Genomic DNA, 24,642 nt, shown 5'->3' with positions numbered 1-24,642 from the left:
CACTTTGTGGTTGAGAGGTGGTGAGTGACTGATGCCTTTAGCAAGTGTGCAGTTCTCTTGTGAGGTTAGGATGGTGCCAAAAGTTTGCTGTTGTGGTTTGTGTGTATTTTAGGCCTTACAGGAGAGGCCTTGGAGAGACTATCTGGTCTTGGGTGGGCCGAACCGGCTGCCAGTTTGTCACAAGGCAGGCTAGCTTCCAGCGCTAGCACCTGTCCCCCCACCAATCCCTTGCAGAGATACCTCACTCTCCCTCGGGTGTCCAATCACGCCGGAGGTAACAGCCTGATGCTTTACACATTATTTGTTGTACTTTCCAACTCTGCTTATTCTGTTTCTCATCATCAGCATGTCATCCGTTTTAATAATCAACTGATTGTTTCCTGTAAAATTCCATATTTATGTAGTTAACTATAAAAGTAGGTGGAGCCATGGCCATTACAGCTATATGAAATGGATAACAACATTGGGCTTCAATTTTGTAGCTTCTGTCAAACATTTGACAGATGATTGTCGTTTTTTGAGTGGCATATTTGAATGAATATTACATAGCCTCGTCACCACTTACAAGTACAGCTCGGTCTTCATTCTTACCGAGGCCGAAGTGTGCCACAGGCTCCATCTCGCAGAGGTACCCCGACCCTCCATCGATGATACGTGTATGCGGTCCACTCCTCTTTGTGTACACCACCACTTTAGCACCTCTGGCAAAAGCACCAAACTTCGTCCGGGGAATCACACGCAGCCATGAATTTGTGGTTCCCTTTATGACACACACCATTAAGGAAGATTAGGCGGGGCTTTGGTCAACTACTGGACATGTACCTATATGAGACGCTTGGGACATTTTGTGGCAATCTGTATTTTATTATCAAGCTATATTGAACGAATGAATGGAGATAGTTTGAGTTTTATTGAGGATTTTCTTTTAAAATATGTTTGCTATTGTCATTTCTGTTTCTTAAATTAGCATAAAATGGCAAATGTACCCATAAATCTAGAAACAAATGTAATCAAAATGTTTGATCCCACATTTAACGCAATCCTTTGTTAAACATTTTATTGTTCAGTTGGTAAGGATTATAACACTCACCAGGTTGACTTTATAGATAGAAAGCGGTTGCGCTGCACTTTCACCATGAGAAACCAGCAGCTCAAGACGACCGTCTCCATCAAAGTCTGTAGCTACAGCTCCTGGAGAAGCATCAGCATAACGACAGAACATAAAAGGATAATTCACACAGAGCTGTCTACTATGAGAAAATTGCTAGTGGAGTTTTAGTGCCATCTAGTGGCATGCGATAGAACAGCATCTTATTTAGAGCTTCATTCAAGCTCCATTTTGACGACATGATCTCTGTCGTGTTGCAGGACAACATTCGTTTCCCCACTCACCAGTTCCTCGTCCCTCTGGCTCGGAAGCTTCGCCGACATTCAGCTCCTCTATCTGGGGGTCTCCGTGCTCTCTCCTGCTCACTCTGACAATGAGATAAGTGAGCAAGCTGTGACTGAAATACACCGATATTTACATTTTGTTGTTGTTGTAATTTTGATTACAATGTATTTTATTTGAATGGTATAGTGTTCAAAAACATACTTAGCAGATAGAATAAATTTCACCCAATGTATATTTTAAGTAAAGTCATACAATTTTATTTTAAGTACAGTCATACAATATCAGTCCATCCCTAGTTGCAGTGGTGTAATACCTCACTGCATCATACTAAAACGCACCAACCATTCCTATTTGCACCACACTGCATTTCCATATGGAATGCATACTGTAGAGGATAATTCAATATGCTATAAGGCTGAGCCAAATATTGATGGTCATATCATAGATTAATTAGCCCGGGCACAATAGTGAGCTTGTTCTTTCATGGCCTGAGAGCTGCGTTAAATGAGTTGCTTCATCTTCATAACAAACGACAGAGCCAAGTGCTCTGGAGCGGTGACCCCTGTCGAACCATCATTGCATCCAAAAAGACAAATTCTCCTTCAGTGACCTGGAAAGCCGTTGTGTTTTTGATCCAGAAACCCGTTGGGGCTTAAACTGATTATTGATATTCCACATGTTTGGATTCATCTGCTAATGGCAACATTCATCAGATGTTTCATTCAAGCTGCTTGGGCTCATGCTAGAAAAGTAAGCGCTTAACAACTTGATATGCATCTTAAGATTGTGTTTAGAGGGCTGAGTTCATTAATATTATCTAAGCGAGGAAGCCCAACCTAAAAGTGTCTTTAATGAAGGAGTCGCCCATGTGTGCAGGAGGTAGGATGCCAGATAAGGATCCTTGGCTGCAAATTCTTACCGGCTTCAAGTTGAACATATTAAGCATAGTCAATGGCCACAATATTAGGTATATATGTAGAATTGACAACAAATAAATCTGGTTTAAAAAGATAATAATGTTCAGTTTTGACTGACTGCATGCTTACTTGTTTGTATATTGATTGCAGTCTTAAATTGTACTGAATTATAATAACAAAGTAATGTGTTTACCTGTATCTTTAGACTTACCGGTACTGAAACAGCTTTTATTTGTTTTTTGTTTTTTTTGTTTTTTTACAATAATGTGGCAGCTCTTGTTTAATATATGCTTGTGTTGTTTTTATTTTGTTTTGCTTTGTTTACAGTAATGTGGCACCTCTTGTTTAACATAAGTCTGCCGTGTTCGTCAGAAAACTTTTTTTTTTTTTTTTTAAACTGCGTTCTGTGTATCTACTCTCTTTGTACTGTATCTGCAATCTCTCCTCTTCATTTTAAGGAATAATCTAGACAGACAGCCTATTTAAAATCTGTTTTTAACAGTCCTTGAGATGTCAAGAAAGGGTCAAAATAATCTCTTGATTTAATTTTGATGAAGCTAAGAGTTTTCTTTTGCAATTGTCTTGAGGTATTTTGGTTACCTCGTGAGTCCATCACCAACAACAACTGCAATAATCAATGGTGGGAAGGAGCGTTGGGCTCAGTGCGGAACCGGCCGGTGGGGCATTAGGTCAACACATACAGTACAAATAAAGTGTATTATTTTAGTTGCTATCATTAGCTAATTTAGATTTTTGTTGTTGTTGTTGATTAGTTTACAATGTCAGCAAAGCCAATGCTAGCTAGCTCTTAAAACAACGTGACATAAATGTGAATTATTTTTATTCTTTTATTCTCAAGAAGGAAACTTATGTGTGCATAAGTTTGCTTCCGTTATGAATTTAATATAATGTACAAACAGACATAAACATGCATACAAATGTAAAAAAGTTTTTTTTTTTTTGTTTGTTTACTTCTGTACTGTACATTTCAGATTCTGTACTTTTTTAGGAGTCAAATCAGGTTTTCTACTTTTACCTAAGTCTTTTTAAGCATCACTACCTCCGCTTAAGTACGAAGTGGGTACTTATGCCACTTCTGGCAATAATAAATCAAATGTTAATATACTAATGAAGTGTCAATTGCGTAATTTGATGTATATGTGCTAGATAAGCATACACATTGTGATGTTTACCGGATGGCTGTGTTACAACCGAGAGTTTACCTAAACAGTCTGTTGGCTGAAGGCCCCCTGTAAGCGATGTTGTTGAAGAAGACCTCCAGCTCATTGTCGTTGTCAAAGTCTGCAGCAATAACCGTACGGACCGGGGATGGCATAGAAAACTTCTGCGAGGCTATGTCCTGGGAAAGAAATGCGTACAACAGTACGTTAGGACAGGAAATTAAAAGAACAATCATACCAGTCAACTGATTTTTTTTTCTTTGTAGCAAATGTGTACCTTTTAAAGCGTTTGTTGCAATATCAGCCTTATGGCTTTGATTTTTACAGTGTCAATTATTTGAAATGGAAGTGTGCACTCAGCTCATTCCATAACCTTGAGCCTGCAAGGTCATTTTGCTCAGCAGACAACATTAATAATCTACGACTAGGCCTTGACTCAAACACTAATCTGTCAAATGATCACTCCCTCACTGTAAAGATGATTTTCAAGTGGACAGGTCGTACTCAGAAGTAAAGTGTATCTCTCAAAAAAATAAATAAACCACAAAAAAAACTCATCAGTGTTTTTGGACGTGAAAGTAACAGATGTCTTCCTGCTTCACTGATGCAGTGATAAGTCGGGAAAGAATTATAGAGCAGCCCTTCACTACCTCCAGTATTTACACCGTGTTTTAATTATAAGGCTCATAAAGCTGCCGGGGGGTTTGACCTTCTTGCTTTTTAAGGTGAAGGAGAGGCAATGGCCGACGGAGGCCATGAAGTGGGGGGCGAGGGTGGGGGCTTTGGGCATACAGGTAGATAGATGATGGATGACAAAGACCCACTTTACTACCTCATATGGGAAGGGAAGACTTGCAGGGAAGTCGTATGTATGATATGGTAAAGATATGTATCCACAAATTTTAACTTGTTTCTTACTAACTCAAAACACAAAGAAAAATAGTTTTTGCTACTTTTGCTTAAATTCCCATTTAAAGCAGTAATTGTGAAATAAATATCACTAAAAGTGCCTTTAGGGTCCTTGATAGAATAACTCAGTCATCATGAAAATGTAGAATAGTGAAACTCTGGGATCTTGCTCACTATAAGGGGACAAAAATGACTCTTTGGCTGTAATATATTTTCATAATCATATTTACATTTTGCATGTGTCCCTCTAATGCAGGGGTCTTCAAGTTCGGTCCTCGAGAGCCCCTATCCAGCCTGTTTTCCATGTCTCCATCCTTCAGCACAGCTGAATCTAATGATCAGCTAATCAGCAAGCTTTGCAGAAGCCTGCAAACTATCCCAATCATGAATCAGGTGTGTTAGTGGAGAGAAACATGGAAACCAGGCTGGATAGGGGCTCTCGAGGACCGAACTTGGAGACCCCTGCTCTAATGTTTCAAGTCACATTATGACCAGCATTTGGGGTTTCATCAACGGAATATGTAGCAGTGGATGATTGCAGAATAAATATTTAGTTGTATTGTAATTTTCACACTATTATGTGTAATTGGCTAATAACTTAATATGTCCACTCTGTCATAGTGAAATATCAATTGACATCACAAACTATTCAGAAATTCAAAATATAGCTGTGAGCAGTACACAATCTGCTTGCGAAATGATTCATGTTGCGATGTAAGGGTCCATCATGGGCTCATTGGATGTGGACTTTTTGACCACACTAGTGACTATTTTGGAAGGAAGGAAGGAAGGAAGGAAGAAAGAAAGAAAGAAAGAAAGAAAGAAAGAAAGAAAGAAAGAAAGAAAGAAAGAAAGAAAGAAAGAAAGAAAGAAAGAACAGTAATTGCCGAAACAGGCAACATGAAAAATATAATGTTCATATTTCCAGAAAGGAGCCCGCAACAAGGCAATCATGGAGTGAACCGTGCAGATTGCTTAAAACATGGTATTAATTTATGTTATAAAAGCAGTAGTTTTTCTATATATTGTAAACTTTTGAGTTCTGTACTTCCAAAATAATAATAATAATAATAATAATAATAATAATAATAATAATAATAATAATAATAATAATTCAAATCAAAAATCAGATTTTTGTTGTTGTGAAAATTTTCTAAAAATGTGATCAGCCACCGTTTATAGTTTTGCCCCCCTTAAGAGAAAAGTACACCATAAAAACTGCATTTTATGTTATCTTTGGGTTATCTTTGTCTGATATTTGCATGTGTTTGATGATCTTAAACATTATTGTGGGGAAACTATGTAATGTCCGTGTGTGTGTGTATGTGCGTTTGTGTCTTCAAACAATTGCAAAGAAAAGCGCAGTAATAGATTTTAATTAAAGCCCAAACAGGCCTAATCTGCACTTTCCACTGCGGTGGCAAGCTGCTGTTTCAGCCCAATTTAATTAGCGGTTTACTGGAGTGATACAGCAGCTTCATTATGCAAGCCAAAGGTCAGCACAGCATGCAGGAATGTCAGCCCGGGTGGGAGGGAGCCATCTTAAATTTGTTGTGGTCTCCTGGTTTAACAAGCTTTGTCTGAGGGAGAATTAAAAAAAAAATGGAAAAACATAGGAAAGCTTATCCAATTTGTCTTGTGTGTGTATTTATGAGACCATGTATAAATGTTTGTGTCATGTTGATGGAACTATCTTCAGGCTGTGGGTCACACATTAACCTCGTCTTTGACCCTCATAAAAGACATCTCGATTGACATTTATCTCATCCATGAAGGATGTTGGCTGCCTCCGCCCATTCAAACACAGTGAAGCTCATCTCAGCTAGCGTCATCTCATCATCATCATCTCTTGAACAGATGTCAATAGAATTATTGATCAACTATTCACACCCTCTGTCTGCGTCGTAAAGTTGTTCACTTAACAATTTAAAATTGATTCTAGCAGAACAAAAGCACACATCAGCATCTTGGATCAATTATTTGCTACAACGACTGCACTTGATCACTCCAAAATAATTACTCAGCATCTTTAAGTAATTACGTAAATATCAACATGTTCTTAAAAAAAATAAATAAATCTATTTTTTGAGCTTTAAAATAGTGGAATGCTCATGGTCTTACACAATTCATTCCAGGAGCCATTTAAAATAACGGCGATAGAAGTATGATTAATGGAGGCGTTTAACTTTTGAGCTTCCACTTGTTTTTACTTTCTTCGCCTTGACACATTGATTTGCATAGAATATGCATGCATACGCAGAAAGTGCGGCCTCACCTTGAACCTCTGCTTACGGTTGTTAAGTTGCATGTAAAGACGATGAGGTCCGTTCCAATTGCCATAAACGATGTCCGTCTTTCCGTCACGGTTGAAGTCTGCGAGGGCTACGCCTCTGCCATGCTGCATGGGGTCCTCCACCCCTAACAAGAACAAGACACAGTGATACAGTAATATGCCAATGTTTTAAAGGGAAGTCTACCACCCCAAAAAAAGTCTTGACAATAATGTGTTCTATGCACCCCACTAGTCTAAATATGGCATTCTGGTTAATATTGCCTTAGTGGAATATGAGCTAAGCAGCAAAATCCAGCAGTTTTTATCAATATCAGAAGGCGGCCATTTTGCCACTTGCTGTCGAGTGAAAATTACATCACAGTTGCTCATGTCTCAGTTAACAACCAATCACAGCTCAGCTTCAGAAAACAGGTAAGCCGTGATTGGTCGGTGCCAGAGCCTTGAGCATCTGTGATGTCATCTTCAGTCGACAGCATCCATGAGATGGATAAAAATGACTGGATTTTGCTTCATAACTAATATTCCACAAATGTAATATTAATCAGAATGTTATGTTTAGACTAGTGAGGTCACAAATACAATTATTATTGTCAAGAAATGTTTAAGGTTGACTTCCACTACAATTACAACAATTGAGACAGACTGGTACAAATACAAATACTTGTGTTTTTTTGCTTGACTTTTTTTTTTGTAAAACAGGTATTGGTAACAAAAAAAAAATGCTTTCAATAGCAATAATAACATTATTAAACGTGAAAACAATTTGCGATCTTGTATTTAGTAAGAAACATGACCGCGCACATGATTTAGCTTAACATATATTGATATGGTGGACCGGATATGGCCCCCGGGCCTTGAGTTTGACACCTGTGACATAAAGTCATCTTTATTACTGGGTAACATGCGGTAAGATTTTACTCTGCAATTAATCTGAGAGGCTGTTTATGTTCCTTTGGTGCTGCTGTTTTGGTTAACAATAAATTAATGACCTCGGTAAAGTGAGCTAATTAAATTTTTCTGTGGTGAAATGTATTACTGAAGCAACAAGAATTACACACAAGTATCTCAAATCTGAAGTCAACGGCGCACACACCCCCACACACACGCAAACTTGTCAACGTTAGCGGCAACATCTTATAGCCATCAGTTCACTTAACATTATTTGCATATTAATAGCATTTGGGATTTTCCAACGAATGAGATGTATAGGAGGGATTTTGACACCTTCATTTATTTATTTGGTGAAAAAAAAAAAAATCCTAACAGACAAGTCATTATTCCAAGTCTGTCAGGATCTTTAAACCGTTACTTTCTTCTTACCAGCCTGCTGCGCCACGTCAGTAAAAGTTCCATCTCCGTTGTTTCGGAACAGGAAGTTGGGTCCGTACTCGTTGTCACAAAACACATCAGAGTAGCTCTGGCTCACGATGGGCCCCACGACCACACCTCGGCCTCCTGCGCGGAAAATTACCAGAGATGAATGCAAAATAAACAGCAGCTCTTAAACGCTGATGAGTCCAAACATGCTGACTGTCGTTTGCCGCTTCAAGACGCATTCAAGAGCAGAGCTGTATTTCCCAGTGACATTAGTGAGGTGACTGTCCTGCCACTTTGATACACAACTTCGCTGACTGTCCCCTCCTTAAAAACAGCGTGATGAAAAAGCCATCGAGTGTATTGTATATCATTCGCAACTGTTTTGGCACAGCCTCTGCAGCCCGCTTTTGATGACATCTTGCTTGTAAAAATGAATGTGATGAAGATTGATTTGTCAACACACTGTCGCTGAAAACTTGCTCGGATGAATTTTAAGTACTTTTCAATGACGGCCTACAACCAAGCGCGGTTTAACTCCCGAGGGTGTCGCTTATCAAAGACAGAAATCACGGGCAAAATGGTCCACGTTGTCATTTATCGTGCTGTCTTTGCAACAAAGCAAGTATCCATCACACATTTTTTTTTGTTTTTTTGTTTTTTGTCCTGACAGATGTGAGCTGTTGGTTCAAGTGAGAGGTGGAGTGAGTTTGAGGTTGTGATATAAACAAATTGTTTCAAGGGTAAGCACTTCCTTTTAACAGGCATTTATGTAGCAGCAGCATGCAGTTTTTGCTAGACATTTAAACATGAACATTTTCTCATCAATATTAGGGCTATACTGGGGGGAGGGGGGATTGTGAAATATTACCAGAATTAAATAATATTTTTTCAAGAAATGAAATTGTGAAGGATTACTTTAATTAACGTCAACTTAACAGCAACGTTCCTCATGCTGATGTACATCTCTAATCTCTAATAATTGTTGTCACCAAGTCACATACACACTCCAAGAGATACATACAAGTACACTGTATTAGAACTGTCGAAATGAAGCAGTTAATCAACAAGTAATTGATGATCAAATTAATTGACAAGTATTTTAATCATTGAGTAATCGTTGTAGCCATTTTTTTTTTTTATTGAAAATGGTCCAAATCCTCTCAATTCAGGATATCAACAGTAATTGGTCTTGTTGATTGATAGTCCTCCATGAGAGAAGATTGATTATCCTCAGTGTTTAATCAAATTAGGACATTTTCAAACATCACTTTTTACTTTGGAAAACAATGACCAAACCGGTAACACCCCTTTTTTAAAAATTATTATTTATTTATTTTTTATTTTATTCATTTTTTTTGCTATACGGATATGAATACCTCCTGCTAACAGACATCTCCCCATCTGCAGTTGAGCAAACAACCTTTGCCGTCTTTTGCAGAAATATTCTTGATATATATAATGCTGCCTGTTGTCCCATCTGACATGTTTTATATGACTGACTGTTTGTAATTGGACTGGCTAAAGGAGTCAGACATAAAATACACAGTAGAGTGAACTGCTAAGATGCCAGCGGTTGTGATAGATGTCGTCTCAGTTCGTACGTGCCGCCCTTCCCCTTCGCCTCTCGTGACTTTGACTGGAGTAAACAGCTAACAAAGAGCCCACTGACACTCCTCCTCCTCTTCCTTCTCCACTACAATTAATCACAACATCACAGCTTTTTTTTTTTTCTTCCCACCTGGCACCACTTCAACTCTGTCATCCTTTCTTGCTCCAATATTTTCGGCTCTATGGGTACAACAAGCACATTCTCCTCTGCACACGTCTGTGTAAATCACACCATGGCTGCTATGGTGCTGGATGATCCAAAAAGTCTTTATTACACACGCGCGTGCGCACGCAGGCACACATACACACAAACTACACCCACCAGTGAACTTGTTGACTCCCGCCTGCTCGGCCACATTCGAGAGGGCGATGATGCCTTGCGAAAGGTCACTCGCTGCCTCGTCCATTTCTATAAGCGCATGTGGGCCCACGGTGCCACTGGCATAGTTTGCTATGTAGATGGCATAATGGCCCGTACCCTGCAGGGGAAAAACACATTTACACTTAAATGAAATTGTTGTTTTATTTGATAAAAATGTGTTAGCAAATGATACTGTGCTACAACTAGTGATGTGTGCCTGCTTGACGATTAATATAATAGCTTACAGCATACAACCCAATAAAAAAAATAAAATAAAAAATAAAATAAAAGACCCAGGACCCGTTTTTGGGTCCAGACCATATATCTGGCAAGGGTTGTGCTTGAGGATTTATTGTCTGTCTGTAGATGTTTCTTGCCAGCACCCTACCAGTGACAAAGACAAAGCAATTTTGCGATATCATAGTGTTGAAAAAACTTCCATTTGTTGAACATCTCAGACCAAAAACAATTTCCTGTTTGCGCTCAACCTTAACAATTTTCATTCGTTTTCTTCAAGGAAACAGTCCAAACAAAAAAAGTTCATTGAAAGGCGAATGTGTGCAATTTTTGAACCGCTGGGATCTATTGAGCATACAACGGGTTGAGCTTAATAAAACCTAGAAAATCCAATGCCGCTGAAGTCAATTTGTTACAGCAAATCAAGACTCTTCCACGCTAAATGAAACGGAGTGAAACATTCCACCTCTATGCCTTGGCTAAATGGACCATCAATAGTCTATAGTCTGACTTTTCGTTTGACCTTGTTTCTGTTGTTACCATATCCAGTGGTACAGTTACGCTCACCAGAGTATAGTTTTGAACAGTAAAAAAATAACGATTAATCAGTGGACTGGGGTGTTTCTTAAAAGCTGTTTCCAAAAATTAAGGCCCACAGATACAAACAACATTGAAATACTTTTGTAAAGGATTTGTATTTAATTTATTGTTTTAGCGTATCAAAGATCGTAATGAGTTGAACTATTAATAACATTCAGAAAACTGACTGAAAATTGACTGAAATCAGTATGTTCAGTCAATTAGCCTCCAGTTTTAACTTGTACTCCTCCCATTTTCTCTTGGTAACTTTGGCACCAGAAAAATACTACTACGCATGGTGTGTTAGAACATGCGGAACCAGTCATCAAAAATCAACTTACACATTTTGATTCCATCCTTCTCTAACCCTAAATCAGTAGAATAAAGAGGGGTAAAAAAAACAAACATTTTTAATCAAACCCCTAAACCAGTTTCCTTGCTTATACCCCCTTCCCCCGCCACCCTTTGGAGATTAATTTCACACTCCATTATCAGTCAGAGCCCCTGCAGACACAAATGGAACCACACTAATAGACCACACACTTGATTCCAATGAGTTTTCCCACCAGGCCGAAACATATTTCAGTCAATGAGAACGCATGCGTATGAGAAAATACGCTCACAGTTTTACCATTTGTGTCGAACCTACATGGTATTTGTGCAGGACACGAAACACAAATGATGCAGCAATTTATTTATTGTTATTTTATTTTATTTGTTTTTAATGTCATCAAGTGTCACATTGCTGCCTGTTGATGTTGGACGCTTCCGCTTATTGTGCACACAGACACACGCACGCACGCGCACACACCCCCACACACATGCATGCCCTTACAGCACGAAAAATGAGACTGAGCTACAATGAAAGACCTGAAGGTCTCTGCCAGTTACTTAACAAACCTAAAAGTCAATGATTTTTCAATAAGTCTTTGCCCAAGGCTAATTTCTGTCAGTGCAATTGCCATTGTGATGAGTGTGACATGCAGCTTTGCAAAGTGCATGTTGGGTGCCGCCTTACGTACCTGCATGGCTCCTATATCAGACTTACTTGAATAGGTGATGGCACCATATTGATCTGTTCTTAATTTTATATGTGAAGTATTTTATGATTATTATGAACATTTATAATTTATGAGAATTGCCTTTAAATGACGCGTATCCCCAACATGTATCAATTTTCTTACACCTTGAGAGAACCTGATCACCTAATCTTGAATTTCGCTTGTGGAAATCTCCATCGAGCCATCTATCTATCTAATCTAATTTAATCGAATCGAATCGAATCGAATCGAATCGAATCTAACCGTTAGGATGTAGTTGGAGGGATAAAGGGTTAGTAATCACTAGGTTGACATAAAATCTTTGTGGCATATTCACTAAAGGTTTGTGTCGCCTTTGCACCGCGCTAACTTGTAAAAATGGAGCAATCCGGGAGCGCCGAATTCACTAAACACGCGCAGATGAGGAAATCCATCACTAAGTGTGCGGCCGACCAGATTGCGCCACGGTGCAGCGGTGTTATTTGCGCGTATGTAAATTAAGTAATTTGCATACATTTGATGCAAAATATGCCCACCCTAATGCAAATGAGACTCATTGATATACAGCGTCTAATTCGCTAACGCCAACGCAAATAGCCACATCGCATTTGCGTGACGCAAATAACGTTTTTGGAAAGCATGTATTAACCTGTCGCAACCTCGATCCCGGGATCATGACAGCAGTGCATGCCATTTGCAGCACAACATGCACGGCTGATCACACAGAGAGGAGAGAGAGAGAGAGAGAGAAGAAGGGGGAAATTTTTCTATATTTGTTTTAGGACACATAACGTAACCCGGGCTGATCGGCAATAGCGGGGAGGCATTTTACGATCATTTTTACGTGCCAGATGCATACTGTACACCCACGCCAACCTCTGAAAATATATTTTTTTTAAACGACCGCACCAGTAATTTGTACTTTATGAATGAATGACGTTGTTGTCGTCCTCTCTTCTCTGTACAGCTTAATGGCGCTATAAACGCTTACTCTCGGTCCAACCTCACTTTCTGATAATGTCATCTTTCTCGCAACTGTTACTATAACAACCATGTTCTTGGCGCAAATCCATTGCCATGTGTGGTAAATCAGGTGCAAATTTGCTCCAAGCTGTCAGTTTTGTGGGCGTGTTTGCGCCCGGTATATGATTAGAGCAAAATCCTTAGTGAATAGGTGGGTAACTGGGCGCAGACTGCGGGTGCAGTTGTGGTGCAATATGCCGCGTTATTACCGGACGCAACGCCTTCTTAGTGAAGATACCCCTTTGTTTATTAGCTCTAAATTGCTTTTAGCACAAATTATTATCACTATTAGGTGGGTTCGTTATTGTCCACTTTATCATTTATAAGGAGCAAAAGTAAGCTTTATTCAGATTATAAAATATCTATGTTGAAGGCCTAGCCTGTATTTAATTGTAACTAGGTTTACTACTAGTTGCTAGCTAACCTGTAACCCGACATTTGTGATAGCTTTTTGTCGGGAGTCGTACTTGCCTTGTTGAACTCTTAACTTTGTCCCAACAAACATGGAAACTAACAATCCCCTGGGCTGCTGGGCGGATCCATGGGGACATATTGTGGCTCAGTGGCTAAAGTGTTCAAGCCTTCTGAGGTAGGTCAAATGCTAGCTAGCATGTAACAAAATCACACAATCTGTGTACAAAGTGTGCTACAGGAGATGACCAAGGATCATACTTGAAGTCTGCTGCTAAATCATTCTATTAAGACTAGAAAAAATGCTAATGCTATGAGTTGCTGAAATACTGCACGATAGCAACCTGACTACAAATAGTGCTAAGGCAGATAAATGTGTGGAATATCTGATGACTTGAAGAATTTACAAAGTAATAACTAATGTCAAAGCTATGTATATATTCTAAAATGTAAAGTGGTGCCTATTAGTTTCTTTTTGAACAAACAAGACCACATGCATGTATTAGTCACCCACTGCTCAACTTTGCCACATCTTTTGTTGTGCGTTTGAATATAATTTAATGAATGCATGTTCCCCATCAGCCGCCTGGAACCGCCACGGAAGAACACACACTACGCCTCTTTGGCCGTCTCTTAAGGTATTACGCCATTACACGTAGATATCTTTCCAATCGGGGTGGCAGACGCACAACCCATCAGTGCTCAGCGAGATGGGACTGCGGGTTGGAAGGAAAAAAATAACTATAGTGAAGCCAACTGTCCTTTCCCGACTATTAGCTTCTTTATCCCTAGATTGGAAGTCAGCGTGCGATAAGAGACAAAGAAAGAGTCCGTCAGAGAAAGTAAAAGAGGCGGAAAAGAAATGAAAAAGGGTCGAAATGGAAAAATAGAGAAAATGATACTGGGCAAAGAGCAGTCATCACTCATCCCCTCGTACGATGTTCTATAAAACAAACGAGCACCGGCCTCTGTAATTACACTGCTTGCCGATGGACAGAGGAGAGAAAATGGCCCAACATTCCCACCAAATGAAGTGTCATAGCACAAGCTGAGGAGGGCGGCGCAGGCAGGGCATGAATTATCACTGGTAAACAAACAGCGGCAACCATGCATGCACACTGACAATGTGTGAATGTAATTTGTGTATGTGTGTGTGTTTACCTTTCTGTCCACACAAGCTACTGAGCGTCCAGCCATACGATTGGCCACGTCCCTGTGTTCGTTAATGTCATCATTCAGCAGATCCTCAAATCGTCCGTTTCGGAACTTGAACAGTTTGTCAGTATATGTCGCACGTCCTTAAAGCAAATGCAAAGATTGTCAAAATAGAAAGTACAGTGTAGGTATCCATCCAGCGTTATACAGTATGTAGCGTTTATCCGGCTTGCCTATTAGGCAATAGAGGCAAATGCTAAATGCAACACAAAATCGGGAAACAAAATTCACCTTCAATGTCATTATTGTACTGTATATTAAAAGTAGTATATTAACTTATAAAATAGAAAATCTGACATAGGTTTGATTGTAAAGCGATTTCCAATGCGTAAACAACTTCAACTTTTTTCATTGACTTGATCTTTCGAAACGCAATTGGTAGGCCTATGCCTGAGTAAACTGCAGAAGTTCAGAAGAAGCACAATGTAATTTGTTTTCCAATGCAGGTCTTTAAAACGTAGAAAATGCTTATTGTTTTGTTTTTGTGTGTGTACAATGGAAAGATGTAACAATAAATATATTTTCAAAGCAAGCACGCTGTAGGTCTTCAAATGACAACCACTCAAAGCAGCAAAGACTTTCCTGACACATGACTGGAAATACTTCTGAAAGGATCTTTTTTTTTTCTCATTCGGGTGTACTTTTACCAGAAAAGGCGTTATTGGTGTTGAGTACGTAAATCTCCTCCCGACCGTCTCCGTCAATGTCACACGCTGTTACCCCGATAGCGTTTCCTTGGCGGTCTCTCAAGGCGTAAAATGGGGAGCTGCGGTTGTCCACGGCGATGTTGACGAGTCTCCTTCTCTGCTTGTCGAATTTCAGCACCAGATTAGGACCGTTGTAACTGCCAATATAGAACCAGTGAAGAAGAATAAGACGAATCATCATCGTCTTAATTTTTTTTATTTTTTTGGCCATGTGCATGTTACATCAAACTGTCAGCAGGTTCTTTGAATGAAAAATCAAAAGTTGGTTTTTCACCCATCCATTTTCTACCGCTTATCCGGATTAAGTTAGTTTTTGTTCTTAGTATATTTTCTTCGTATATTAGCCCTATTTTCGTGCCCAGAACGAGCCTAAACGCAGTGCAGTCTAACAGTGGAGTTTTCTTTCTTTTAGTAAATATATTTTCATAGACAGCAGCATATTAAATTAAATTGTGTTACGCTACCTGTGCCATCACAAAAATAATACATTGTCTCCTGCAAGATAAAATTTTCTCTAAGAAGTGTTGATCAAAGTTTTTCAAGTGACTAATTATGGTTCCTTGCATTTTAAAATATCTATTAAAGCATAAAGTAACGAACATTTGAGTGAAAATCTCAACTTTGCCACTGAAGGTCATTATGTCAATACTGTCATATAAATGACGGCTGTGATGATGTTCTTCTAATGCGATGCCCTCTCGCTCAGAATGGCTGCTGAATGGGACGCCTTTGCAGAAAAGACATTTATGAGGCGCGGCCATTTGCATCCATCTATCTACAGCCTGTGAGGGATTCATCGCCGCTTCATTGGTTAGAAGCAAGCTTGCCAAAGCATCTCCATCAATGGCGCTCTGTCCAATCTCATCCATTATCATCACATGAGTGAGCGCTAAGTCTTTTTAAGTCTTTTGCCTTTGTCTTCAACCTTTAGCTCAGAAAATGAAGTGCACCTCCAATCCACACTTCGATAGCTATCACTCACAAGTTCAATCATCTGTTCAAATTTGTGTAATGGACGAAATTAAACAATGTTGGCGCCACTGTGAGAGAAGCATTAAGGCTGGAATCATTTCACAAAGTACCCCACTAATTTTCACCGACTCACTTACCCTGCAACAAACACCTCCAGGTCTCCGTCCCCGTCCACATCGGTGACGGCCACACCGTAATTCAGCTGGGTGGGGTTGTTGTCGTAGTCGGGAGGAAGCAGTGTCTTGGTTATGGCTGAAAACATGGGCTCTGAACGCTGCGTCAAGCAAAGTTCAGGAAGGAACAGAACAAACCAAAACATCGTGACCTGAAGAGAGGAACAGACTCGGGTTACCATTGATGTCGTTGGTGACAGTAGCAGTTAGACAGATACAATTACCAGGATTATGCTAAAGTGGTGAGGCATGGGTCAAGAGCCCGTTATTTTTCGAAGAAGCCCTGATTAACGGTGTGGATAAGAATTTACAGTGATTGGTATGCCCTGATTCAGGGATTATGTCTAAAGACCGATAATAAATACACATTGCTGAAGGCGAGTTTTGTGTGTGCGTGTGTGCATGTGGTATTATTGTCCATCCATCCATTTTCTTGACCGCTTATTCCTCACAAGGGTCGCGGGGGTGCTGGCGCCCATCTCAGCTGGCTCTGGGTAGTAGGCGGGGTACACCCTGGACTGGTTGCCAGCCAATTGCAGGGCACACAGAGACGAACAACCATCCACACGCACAAGCACACCTAGGGACAATTCGGAGCGCTCAATTAACTGCCATGCATGTCTTTGGAATGTGGGAGGAGACCGGAGTATCCGGAGAAGACCCACGCGGGCACGGGTAGAACATGCAAACTCCACCCAGGAAGGCCGGAGCCTGGATTCGAACCGGAGTCCCGGAGTCCTCAGAACTGGGAGACGGACGTGCTAACCACTCGACCACCGTGCCGCCCTGGTATTATTGTAATATATTTAAAAATATATATTTTCTTTTTCTTAAAGAAAAAAAAACAAAAAACAAAAAAAGTATGTCAGCGTTTTACGAACCTCACTTCCTGAGTGTTTAAATGTGGTCTTGAGTGGTGGCCCAGAATTTTAAATCACTGGCAGTGCTCTGGGCTCACAAACCAGTGGGTCTGGGTTCTATCCCCACCCACCCCATGGGGAAAGAAAAAAAAAAAAAAGGTCCATCGCTGGAGCAAAACATGTTGTGCTTAGAACATTGTCTCATTATTTATTCATTTGTTATTGAATACTTTAAAAGACAGTTATTTTTTTATTTTGTTTTATGTTCTACCCATACAGAGGAGGCATATCGCCGCTGCTATGTGAAAAACACTGATGTCCATTTTTGTATTTTTTTTGTTTTTTTGTTTTTTTTGTTTTGGGGATGAAACTGAACAAAAACATAAAAATGTGTTTTTCACATAGCAGTGACGACATGTTAAAATAGTTACAATGTCTTACATCTTTCAGTAAACTTTGAGTATCATTTAAGTATCTCGTGAATGCCAATTGTCCTATTTTTTAGAAATAAAATATGGTCCCGAACTTATAAGGTGCCCCTGAAGATGCTGCTGGTCTAGGCTTAGTGAAGTCCTATGAACTGTCACACAGCTAGTTTCACTGTCACAATTACGTCAATGGGTTCGACAATCCCAGTGCTTCTCAAATAGTGGGGCGGGGCCCCCCAGGGGGGCGTGAGGCTCCATCAAGGGGGGCACGTTTGACCTCGGGGAACATGCTTTTTATTTTTATTTTTTTTATTTTATTTTTTACTCTCCTAGAATAAAGAGCAATTGCACCTGCACTACATTAGTGGGCAGTGGCGCTCTCATTATTGGCAGAGTGTGCGCAGGGAGCATTCACTTGGTGGTGTAGGGTTTTTGTCTGCACTGAGCATGCGCGCTTTGCACACAGCAAAAAAAAATAAATCAGCACAAATTATTTTATATATATTTGTTTTGCAGGTTAAATGTTTTTTTTTTAATATTGTTCTCCTAGGTTAATGTTGGTGATCAGTTTGAATGCATTATTATTTATTAATTTTATGTAATTTTATTTTTCCGTATCATATGGTTTGACATGGTCAGTCAAAAAATGCTTATAGTTTAATTAAAGATTTAATTTTATTTGTGAATTTCAGATGCATTTTAAGTCTTAGTTAATAAAGCTATTCTTTGTTGTAAGTTAGTTCATATTTCTTTTTTTTTTATTTTAATTCTCTTATATGTTAATACGGATAGTGTTATGCAGAGGTGTGTTTATAACAATTTTATAGACAAATGATACTATTTATAGTCGGACTGGTGGGGTGGGGGTGGGGGGCTGAAAATAATTGAGAAGTACTGGACAATGCCAACAATCCAAATGGCGCTGCCTGCTAGCAAGCTGCTAACTACAAATGGCGTTGCCAGCTAGCATGCTGCTAAGTGCTAACTAAGAACAGCTGGACAAATAAGCACAAAAAGTTTTGCTCATCTTAGTGGTGACATTTAAGTTGTAGCATTGTGACAACAGTAAGTCTAATGTTAGCCTAAGACTTTTGCACAATGCTGTGCAAGATGTGACATGACTCAGTGCCAATTTGCTAACTGCTTATGTCAATGTTGTGCGCAACATCTCTCCGCTATTGAGTTATAACGTTCACTTCTCTCACTCTGTGCTCGTTTGCGTCAACTTGTATTAGTGCTACAAAGTTCCTTCCTCTCAAATGACTTATGCCAATGCTATCTCTATGTGCTCATTATGAACGACAACATATTTCTCCGAGCGGTTCGAGCAAATGAGAATCGCACAATAACAGTAAATCGTGTGTTTGCAAACGACAACACGCGGCCCGTGTTGCTAATTCTCCAAATCTATTGTGAGTCCAGAGGCGGCACATTTTTGGCCGAGGTTTTTTGCTGCGCTCAGACATAAAGATGAAGATATAGCACTGCACTCAGCCGCATTCTGCAGACTTAGAAAGTGAACAACCCATCACGTGAAGACAGGCTGAGGAATAGCAGGACAGAAAATCCATACGGGGAGCAGCGTCTGAGCAAGTGGGAACACGGGGGAAACTGATATGACCCGACACAACAGACCCAAGGTGTTGTTTCCCAAGGGATGCTGGCCACTTCTAAATTGGGAAGTCGTTGTGGGATAATAGGACACAGTGAGGTTTAAGAATCCTATTAGTGGTCACCAAATAAAATGTGAGCAAGGAGGTCTTGATCCAATTGGCTTGTAAAGTTCAGGCAGGTAAAAAAAAACACACAAAAAAAAGTTGGGAGGCAAACATTCCTGAGGGGAAGAATGGAAAGCAGAAAGGTCACCTCCTAAAAGTTGAACTAAAACACTCATCAACAGTGCACCTAAACACACACGCACACGCACACCCCCACTAAGTGGCGTTTACAAGCTGACAACTTGATTTGCCCAGCCTGCAGATTTATGCAGGCAGCCTTCGTCATCGCTCCATGGCTGCTTTACTGCTGCAGCTTCCGCCCCCCGATGCTCACGTGCAGCCACCCTGGTGATTGATGCCTCTTTAACATCTCGCTCAACAATTCAATTTAAGATAAAAACCACATTGCTCTTTGAGTAATACTCTCAAAAGCCCATCGCCCATGAGAGGAAGCACCTCCGCTGACAACCCCAGAAATATCGCCGGGGCCGACAATGCCCAGCCGTCCTTATCCCTCGCTAGTGGCTGTGTAGCCTGTAGCTGTTAGCAAGTTAATTAACAACAATGGAGGTTCCAGATAAGGCAAGTTTCCCTCCATTAGACCAGAAGGTGATGACAAATGAGGGGGACAGGTTAAAACTATCGAGGAACAGTTTACTGTCAGGCTATCAAATAGAAGGTGTCAATTAAATAAGCATTAGAAAAGGGCTACATGCAGTACAAGCTCATGCACTGTATTATTTGGACACACTTTCTGGTGGACCCATTGAGTCTACTTCAAAGTACCAGATTAGTTGTTCTGTCCTTGGTTTTCCGCTTCAAAATAGTACAGCAGGAAACTATGAAAACCACACCACACTGAACACGCCAGTCAGAACCAACCATGCTAACAAACAACAACAATGGAGGACAATGGCGCCCGTCGGGAGAGGACTGATCAATGTTAGCTAAGCTAACAAGTTAGGTAAGCTAATGTTAGCATGTGTGTTTAAATTTTGTGACAATAAAAGTTTGTCACCCATTTGTTACCAGCTGTGCATGCTTTGAAGCCTGGCTAACCAGGTTCTAGTACCAGGTGCTATTTGTAATATAAAAACTCATTAATTGCACCAAGCCAAGTGGAAAACAGACACTTTCACTTTCTTGGAGTGGGCCACAATGTTAAGTGAAGGTGCACATTACTGTGCAATATAAATGGATGATACTTTGAGGTTTGGGGCTTTAATTTTAAAGTTGGACAGAGGTTGTATTTCGCAGTCAGTCCATCCTTAAAAAGTGCCCCCCATAATTTAGTCAATGTCCTGAAGAAGGGAAAGTAAGTTCAAAGACAGATGAGCATGTGAAACCACAGGGGACCGCATTGATAAAATGGTAGGGTGATGCCTTTTCCAGTCAAGGACGCCCAGCCTGCATTCACAACACTAAATCTCAATTTTTAAACTAAACTTACAGCAGGACTTTAAACTAAGTGCAAGAAGTCCTGGACAGTTATGTGCACTCAGTTGTTTTTCAAGATATAATGCGTGCTTAACTGTTATCTTCCTCCCATTGTGTGCGAACAAGAAGCATCTTTTTTTCTTTCTTTCTTCCTTTAAGTAAAACAGTCAAATAGCATGAAATAGCCTCGGGAAAATGTGTCGTCTCAGGCCCGAGAAATGTTTTCACTTTGGGTTATTTATACTGGCATTAAGAGGCCATTACGGCAGCGTGCAGCATCAGCATGTGCCTTGTGGAGCGTTCATGCTCAGCTCTCATCCTGATAACACTGCGACAAAGAGCCAGTGAAGATGTTCACTTTCAAAACACGCTCACAGGAATCTCTTCGCTGTGAAGGACACCCCCGCTGCAGTGCACGCGCACACACGCACGCGCACACAGAGCTGGACTCATCCCAGCGAATTGCACTTAACTTTCACTCACAGTAATCAGCCATCACCATTAAAGTTTTAAGATGTAATTTATCCATCAAGGACCAAATTAAGTGGTCCCCCAGCACTTCCAAACCAGCGGTGACACAAAACTGACTAGTACACGATTCATTCTTTTGTCTCAAGCATAAGGAGAAAAACTTCATAATATGATTAATATAATTTTATTTGCGGGAAGTTGCAGGATTGTTTGTTATGCTGCAGTATCCGTTTGACTTGACCACGTATGTATTTTAATATTGTTACCTTATTTTCTATAATTATTTCAAAATGTATTGGTAAAAAATTAAGTAAACTTTATATGTAAACAACGTTGAAGTAATTTGTAACCTTCAAGATTGTGAGCTGCTAATGAAAATATTTTAATATACATGTCAGAAGTAAGTATTTGTAGAAGTAACTGCGTGTGCCTTTCTAAATTAATGCAATTCATCATTAATAATAAATAAATAAGTGTTTGTCTTTTAGCAAACTTTTTGAATGCAATTAAAATAAAACGTACAGCATTCTACAGCACCAATATATATAAATCTGAACTATTATAGCTATATTGATATTGAAACTAAACAATCTATATTTTCCGGCAATGATACGCCACTCCATAATTTGTTTGCATATATGTTTTATACATTTCTACAAGAATCATCTCCTTACTGAAGCCATTCACCTCTTAAATAAGAATGAATAGGTTTAGCAGATTCTCTGTTTGATGCATGAGGATTTAAATGCGTAAACTAGATTAATCAAGTTCAACTTTGCATATTTCGGAACGTATCCTGCATTAGGTGAAAAGCAGCGGCAAGTGAATGAGGTACTCACGGGTGAAGAAGGGAGGGGGTGAAAACTCCGATTAAAACCTTCAGCAAGAGTCACTATCCTCAGTTTATTTTCCGCTGGATTTCGCTGTTGTCACACGGGAGTCTTTTTTTTTCTCACCACTTAATGCCTTTACTGAACTTGTAAAGGTTTTGCTTTATGAAATTTCTGGAGCGGCGTTCGGAGCCAATCAGCGCCAAGCACGGTGAATATTTAAGTAGACAGCCAGTGAGGAGACGGACGTGATGTCGTGGGCGTGTCCTCAGGTGTTCACTGTGATGATGTGAGCGGAGATCAGCTGGGAGGAGGATGAGGAGCTTCAACTGGTCCTGTGTGAGGAACAACATTGATGTTTGACTTCTGCTCTTCATTTCCACTTGATTTAGTTCATTATATGTCGCCATAAAGGTGACTTGTATCAGTCACATGAACTCGACGTCAAACTTCTGCGTTTTAGAACCAGACCAGATAATTTAGCTGTAGCTATTTTTATTTGTTTGTAGATGGTTATTAGAAATATTAATATGCAAACTAGAGGCATTAATAACTTAATGGATGGGTCAAAAATTGAAGGAACACTTGAAATTGCGGATTTAACATTTAACATTCTTGTTTGAAAGCTATAAATGTAACAACGTGTTTGTTGTGGTTTCAATGATGCAGAGCTACATTGTGAATATCATAAGGTGTTTTCTAATATTGTTACATTTTTTTAACCATATTAAGCAATGTGTTAGGGACAAATTGTAAGAAACAGCACTCAGAAGCAGTTATTGGCCTGGGACGAGCATTGCCAATTAGTTGCGACCCATTTTAGCCACAGAATCTCACCTATATCCTGACACGGATTTATTCATTCAGTGTTTATCATGCATACATAGAATAATCTTATTTTGTAAATAAAAGGCAAATCTGACCTAGGATGCACTTGAAATATGTTACTGGACAGGAGATCCTCCGTTTTATGATTGAATTCTGCTGTAACGTAACCCGAATTTATATGCAAATCGGCTCACAGCATAATCTATTGCTCACTAATCTATACACTAATACAGTAGTAATGTCATAGAGTGACTGTTGGGTCTCTAGTGTAGTTCTAAAGTACAGCTTCTAAAATCGTGTTCTTAAATTAATATATTTGCATTATCATTTTCTAAAAGCAAATTTGAGGATCATCTCTCATTGGGTGGTGGTGTACCTAATAAAGTGTCCTGTGTGTTGACTGGATTGTGCCTAAGGAGTGATGAATTATCCAGTGTTGTTTTGTGTGAAGCAGCGATATGAATCAACAACAATCAAAAATGACAGATTCTATAGTGAAGGCATGTGCACGTTTACAGTTGCCAGTTGCATTATTCTTATGTCACGCTCCACCGAGTACAACCTGCAGTGTGTGTCACGCTGAGCACCCTGGAAATGAGATGTTCACATCCCAAGGACGTTTCCCACCATAATTTAAAAGTGGCTGGTGCTGGAAGGCTTCAAACTGAAAGTGCTGAGGTCATAAAGCAGCACTCCTCTGTCTCCGCTGTTATTGTGTGAGATCTATTGGTCTAAATCCACAGGCAGGTGGCTGTGACTTATACAATGCAAACACCAAAATGTCAGTTTGATGTCACCGTGCTGGGATTGCAGCACTCCTGGCTGCAAGCTATAAAATGAAGTTAAACACCTAAAGTTGACAGAGCTTGTACTTGTCTTTTTTTTCTTGTTATTTGTAGGCGTCAGGTCTCTTTGGTGTGGTCGTACAATATTTTAAAGGTTCAGAAAGAACATTAAAACTCTCACACAAAATGATACCATCAGTTACACAGTACTGGACCTTCCAAGATTTCTGGTCTTTTTTTTTTTTTTTTTTTTTTTTTTTTAAATCCATATAGGACATTCATAATTTTCTTATTGACAATGTTGATCGGGTCTGGGCATGCCCTGCTATTGACTGGCGATTAATCCAGGTTTTTGTATGCCTTTCAGTCTACCTGGAATACACGGCAGGCAGCTTTCCTGTCACACTAAACAGGATGAGCAGTAGGAAAAAAAAATGAATGGCTCTTTCATCTCTTTATTAGACGATAATGGACATCCCTCAGCAGTGGACACAAGCCAGTGACAGCACCAAGTGTGACTATTAGGCATGGAGTCGGTTGTATTCTTCTCCTTCTCTGATCCTAAAATACAGCTTCTTGGACTGAAGGTGAGGGATGAATGAAGCTCAAGGAAAGAAAGGTAATTGGGAGGGGTGGGCCTCCTACACATACCTCCTCCTTTAGGGGCCATTGAAAACTGTATAGTACCGGCAGCATGATGAATACCCTCTGTGGCGCATTGGGAGAACTCCTTATATTGTTAAGTTTCAGTAATGGTCCCCATGCCACACGTTCCCTTGGCAGGATTGCCTGGTGGCGTTCACTCTCCTTACTAATAGGCATGCTGGTTTGCATCAGTGCAGATTGACTGTGACGTTACTACAGCAGTAGGTCTACCTCCTCGTTAGAGGAGGCGTCTGTTAGCCGGAGCAGGGGGTTCCATTGCGTTACACAATACATGTTCCAACAA

At 40.0% G+C, this 24,642-nt stretch overlaps 1 protein-coding gene across 2 annotated transcripts in view; it reads right to left on the bottom strand.

Moving 5' to 3' along the window:
* The window catches only part of LOC144001539 (cartilage acidic protein 1-like), a 30,043-nt gene extending 7,842 nt beyond the window's left edge, over positions 1-22,201 (bottom strand). For both annotated transcript variants that reach the window (XM_077495949.1, XM_077495950.1), the window contains exons 1-11: positions 22,090-22,201; positions 16,301-16,488; positions 15,132-15,328; positions 14,431-14,567; positions 9,941-10,097; positions 8,014-8,148; positions 6,676-6,818; positions 3,534-3,670; positions 1,393-1,475; positions 1,091-1,191; positions 592-760 (exon numbers count right to left, since the gene is read on the bottom strand). In XM_077495949.1, coding sequence (XP_077352075.1) covers positions 592-760; positions 1,091-1,191; positions 1,393-1,475; positions 3,534-3,670; positions 6,676-6,818; positions 8,014-8,148; positions 9,941-10,097; positions 14,431-14,567; positions 15,132-15,328; positions 16,301-16,482 — 1,441 coding nt within the window. In that variant the 5' untranslated portion in view covers positions 16,483-16,488; positions 22,090-22,201. The remainder of the gene's footprint in view (positions 1-591; positions 761-1,090; positions 1,192-1,392; positions 1,476-3,533; positions 3,671-6,675; positions 6,819-8,013; positions 8,149-9,940; positions 10,098-14,430; positions 14,568-15,131; positions 15,329-16,300; positions 16,489-22,089) is intronic.
* Positions 22,202-24,642: the final 2,441 nt, after the last annotated feature.

Source organism: Festucalex cinctus, chromosome 14 (assembly GCF_051991245.1).
Source record: "Festucalex cinctus isolate MCC-2025b chromosome 14, RoL_Fcin_1.0, whole genome shotgun sequence".
In the NCBI taxonomy this organism is placed as follows: domain Eukaryota; kingdom Metazoa; phylum Chordata; class Actinopteri; order Syngnathiformes; family Syngnathidae; genus Festucalex; species Festucalex cinctus.
Note: the sequence above shows the minus strand (reverse complement) of the source record. Positions and strands in the feature narration are given on the sequence as shown.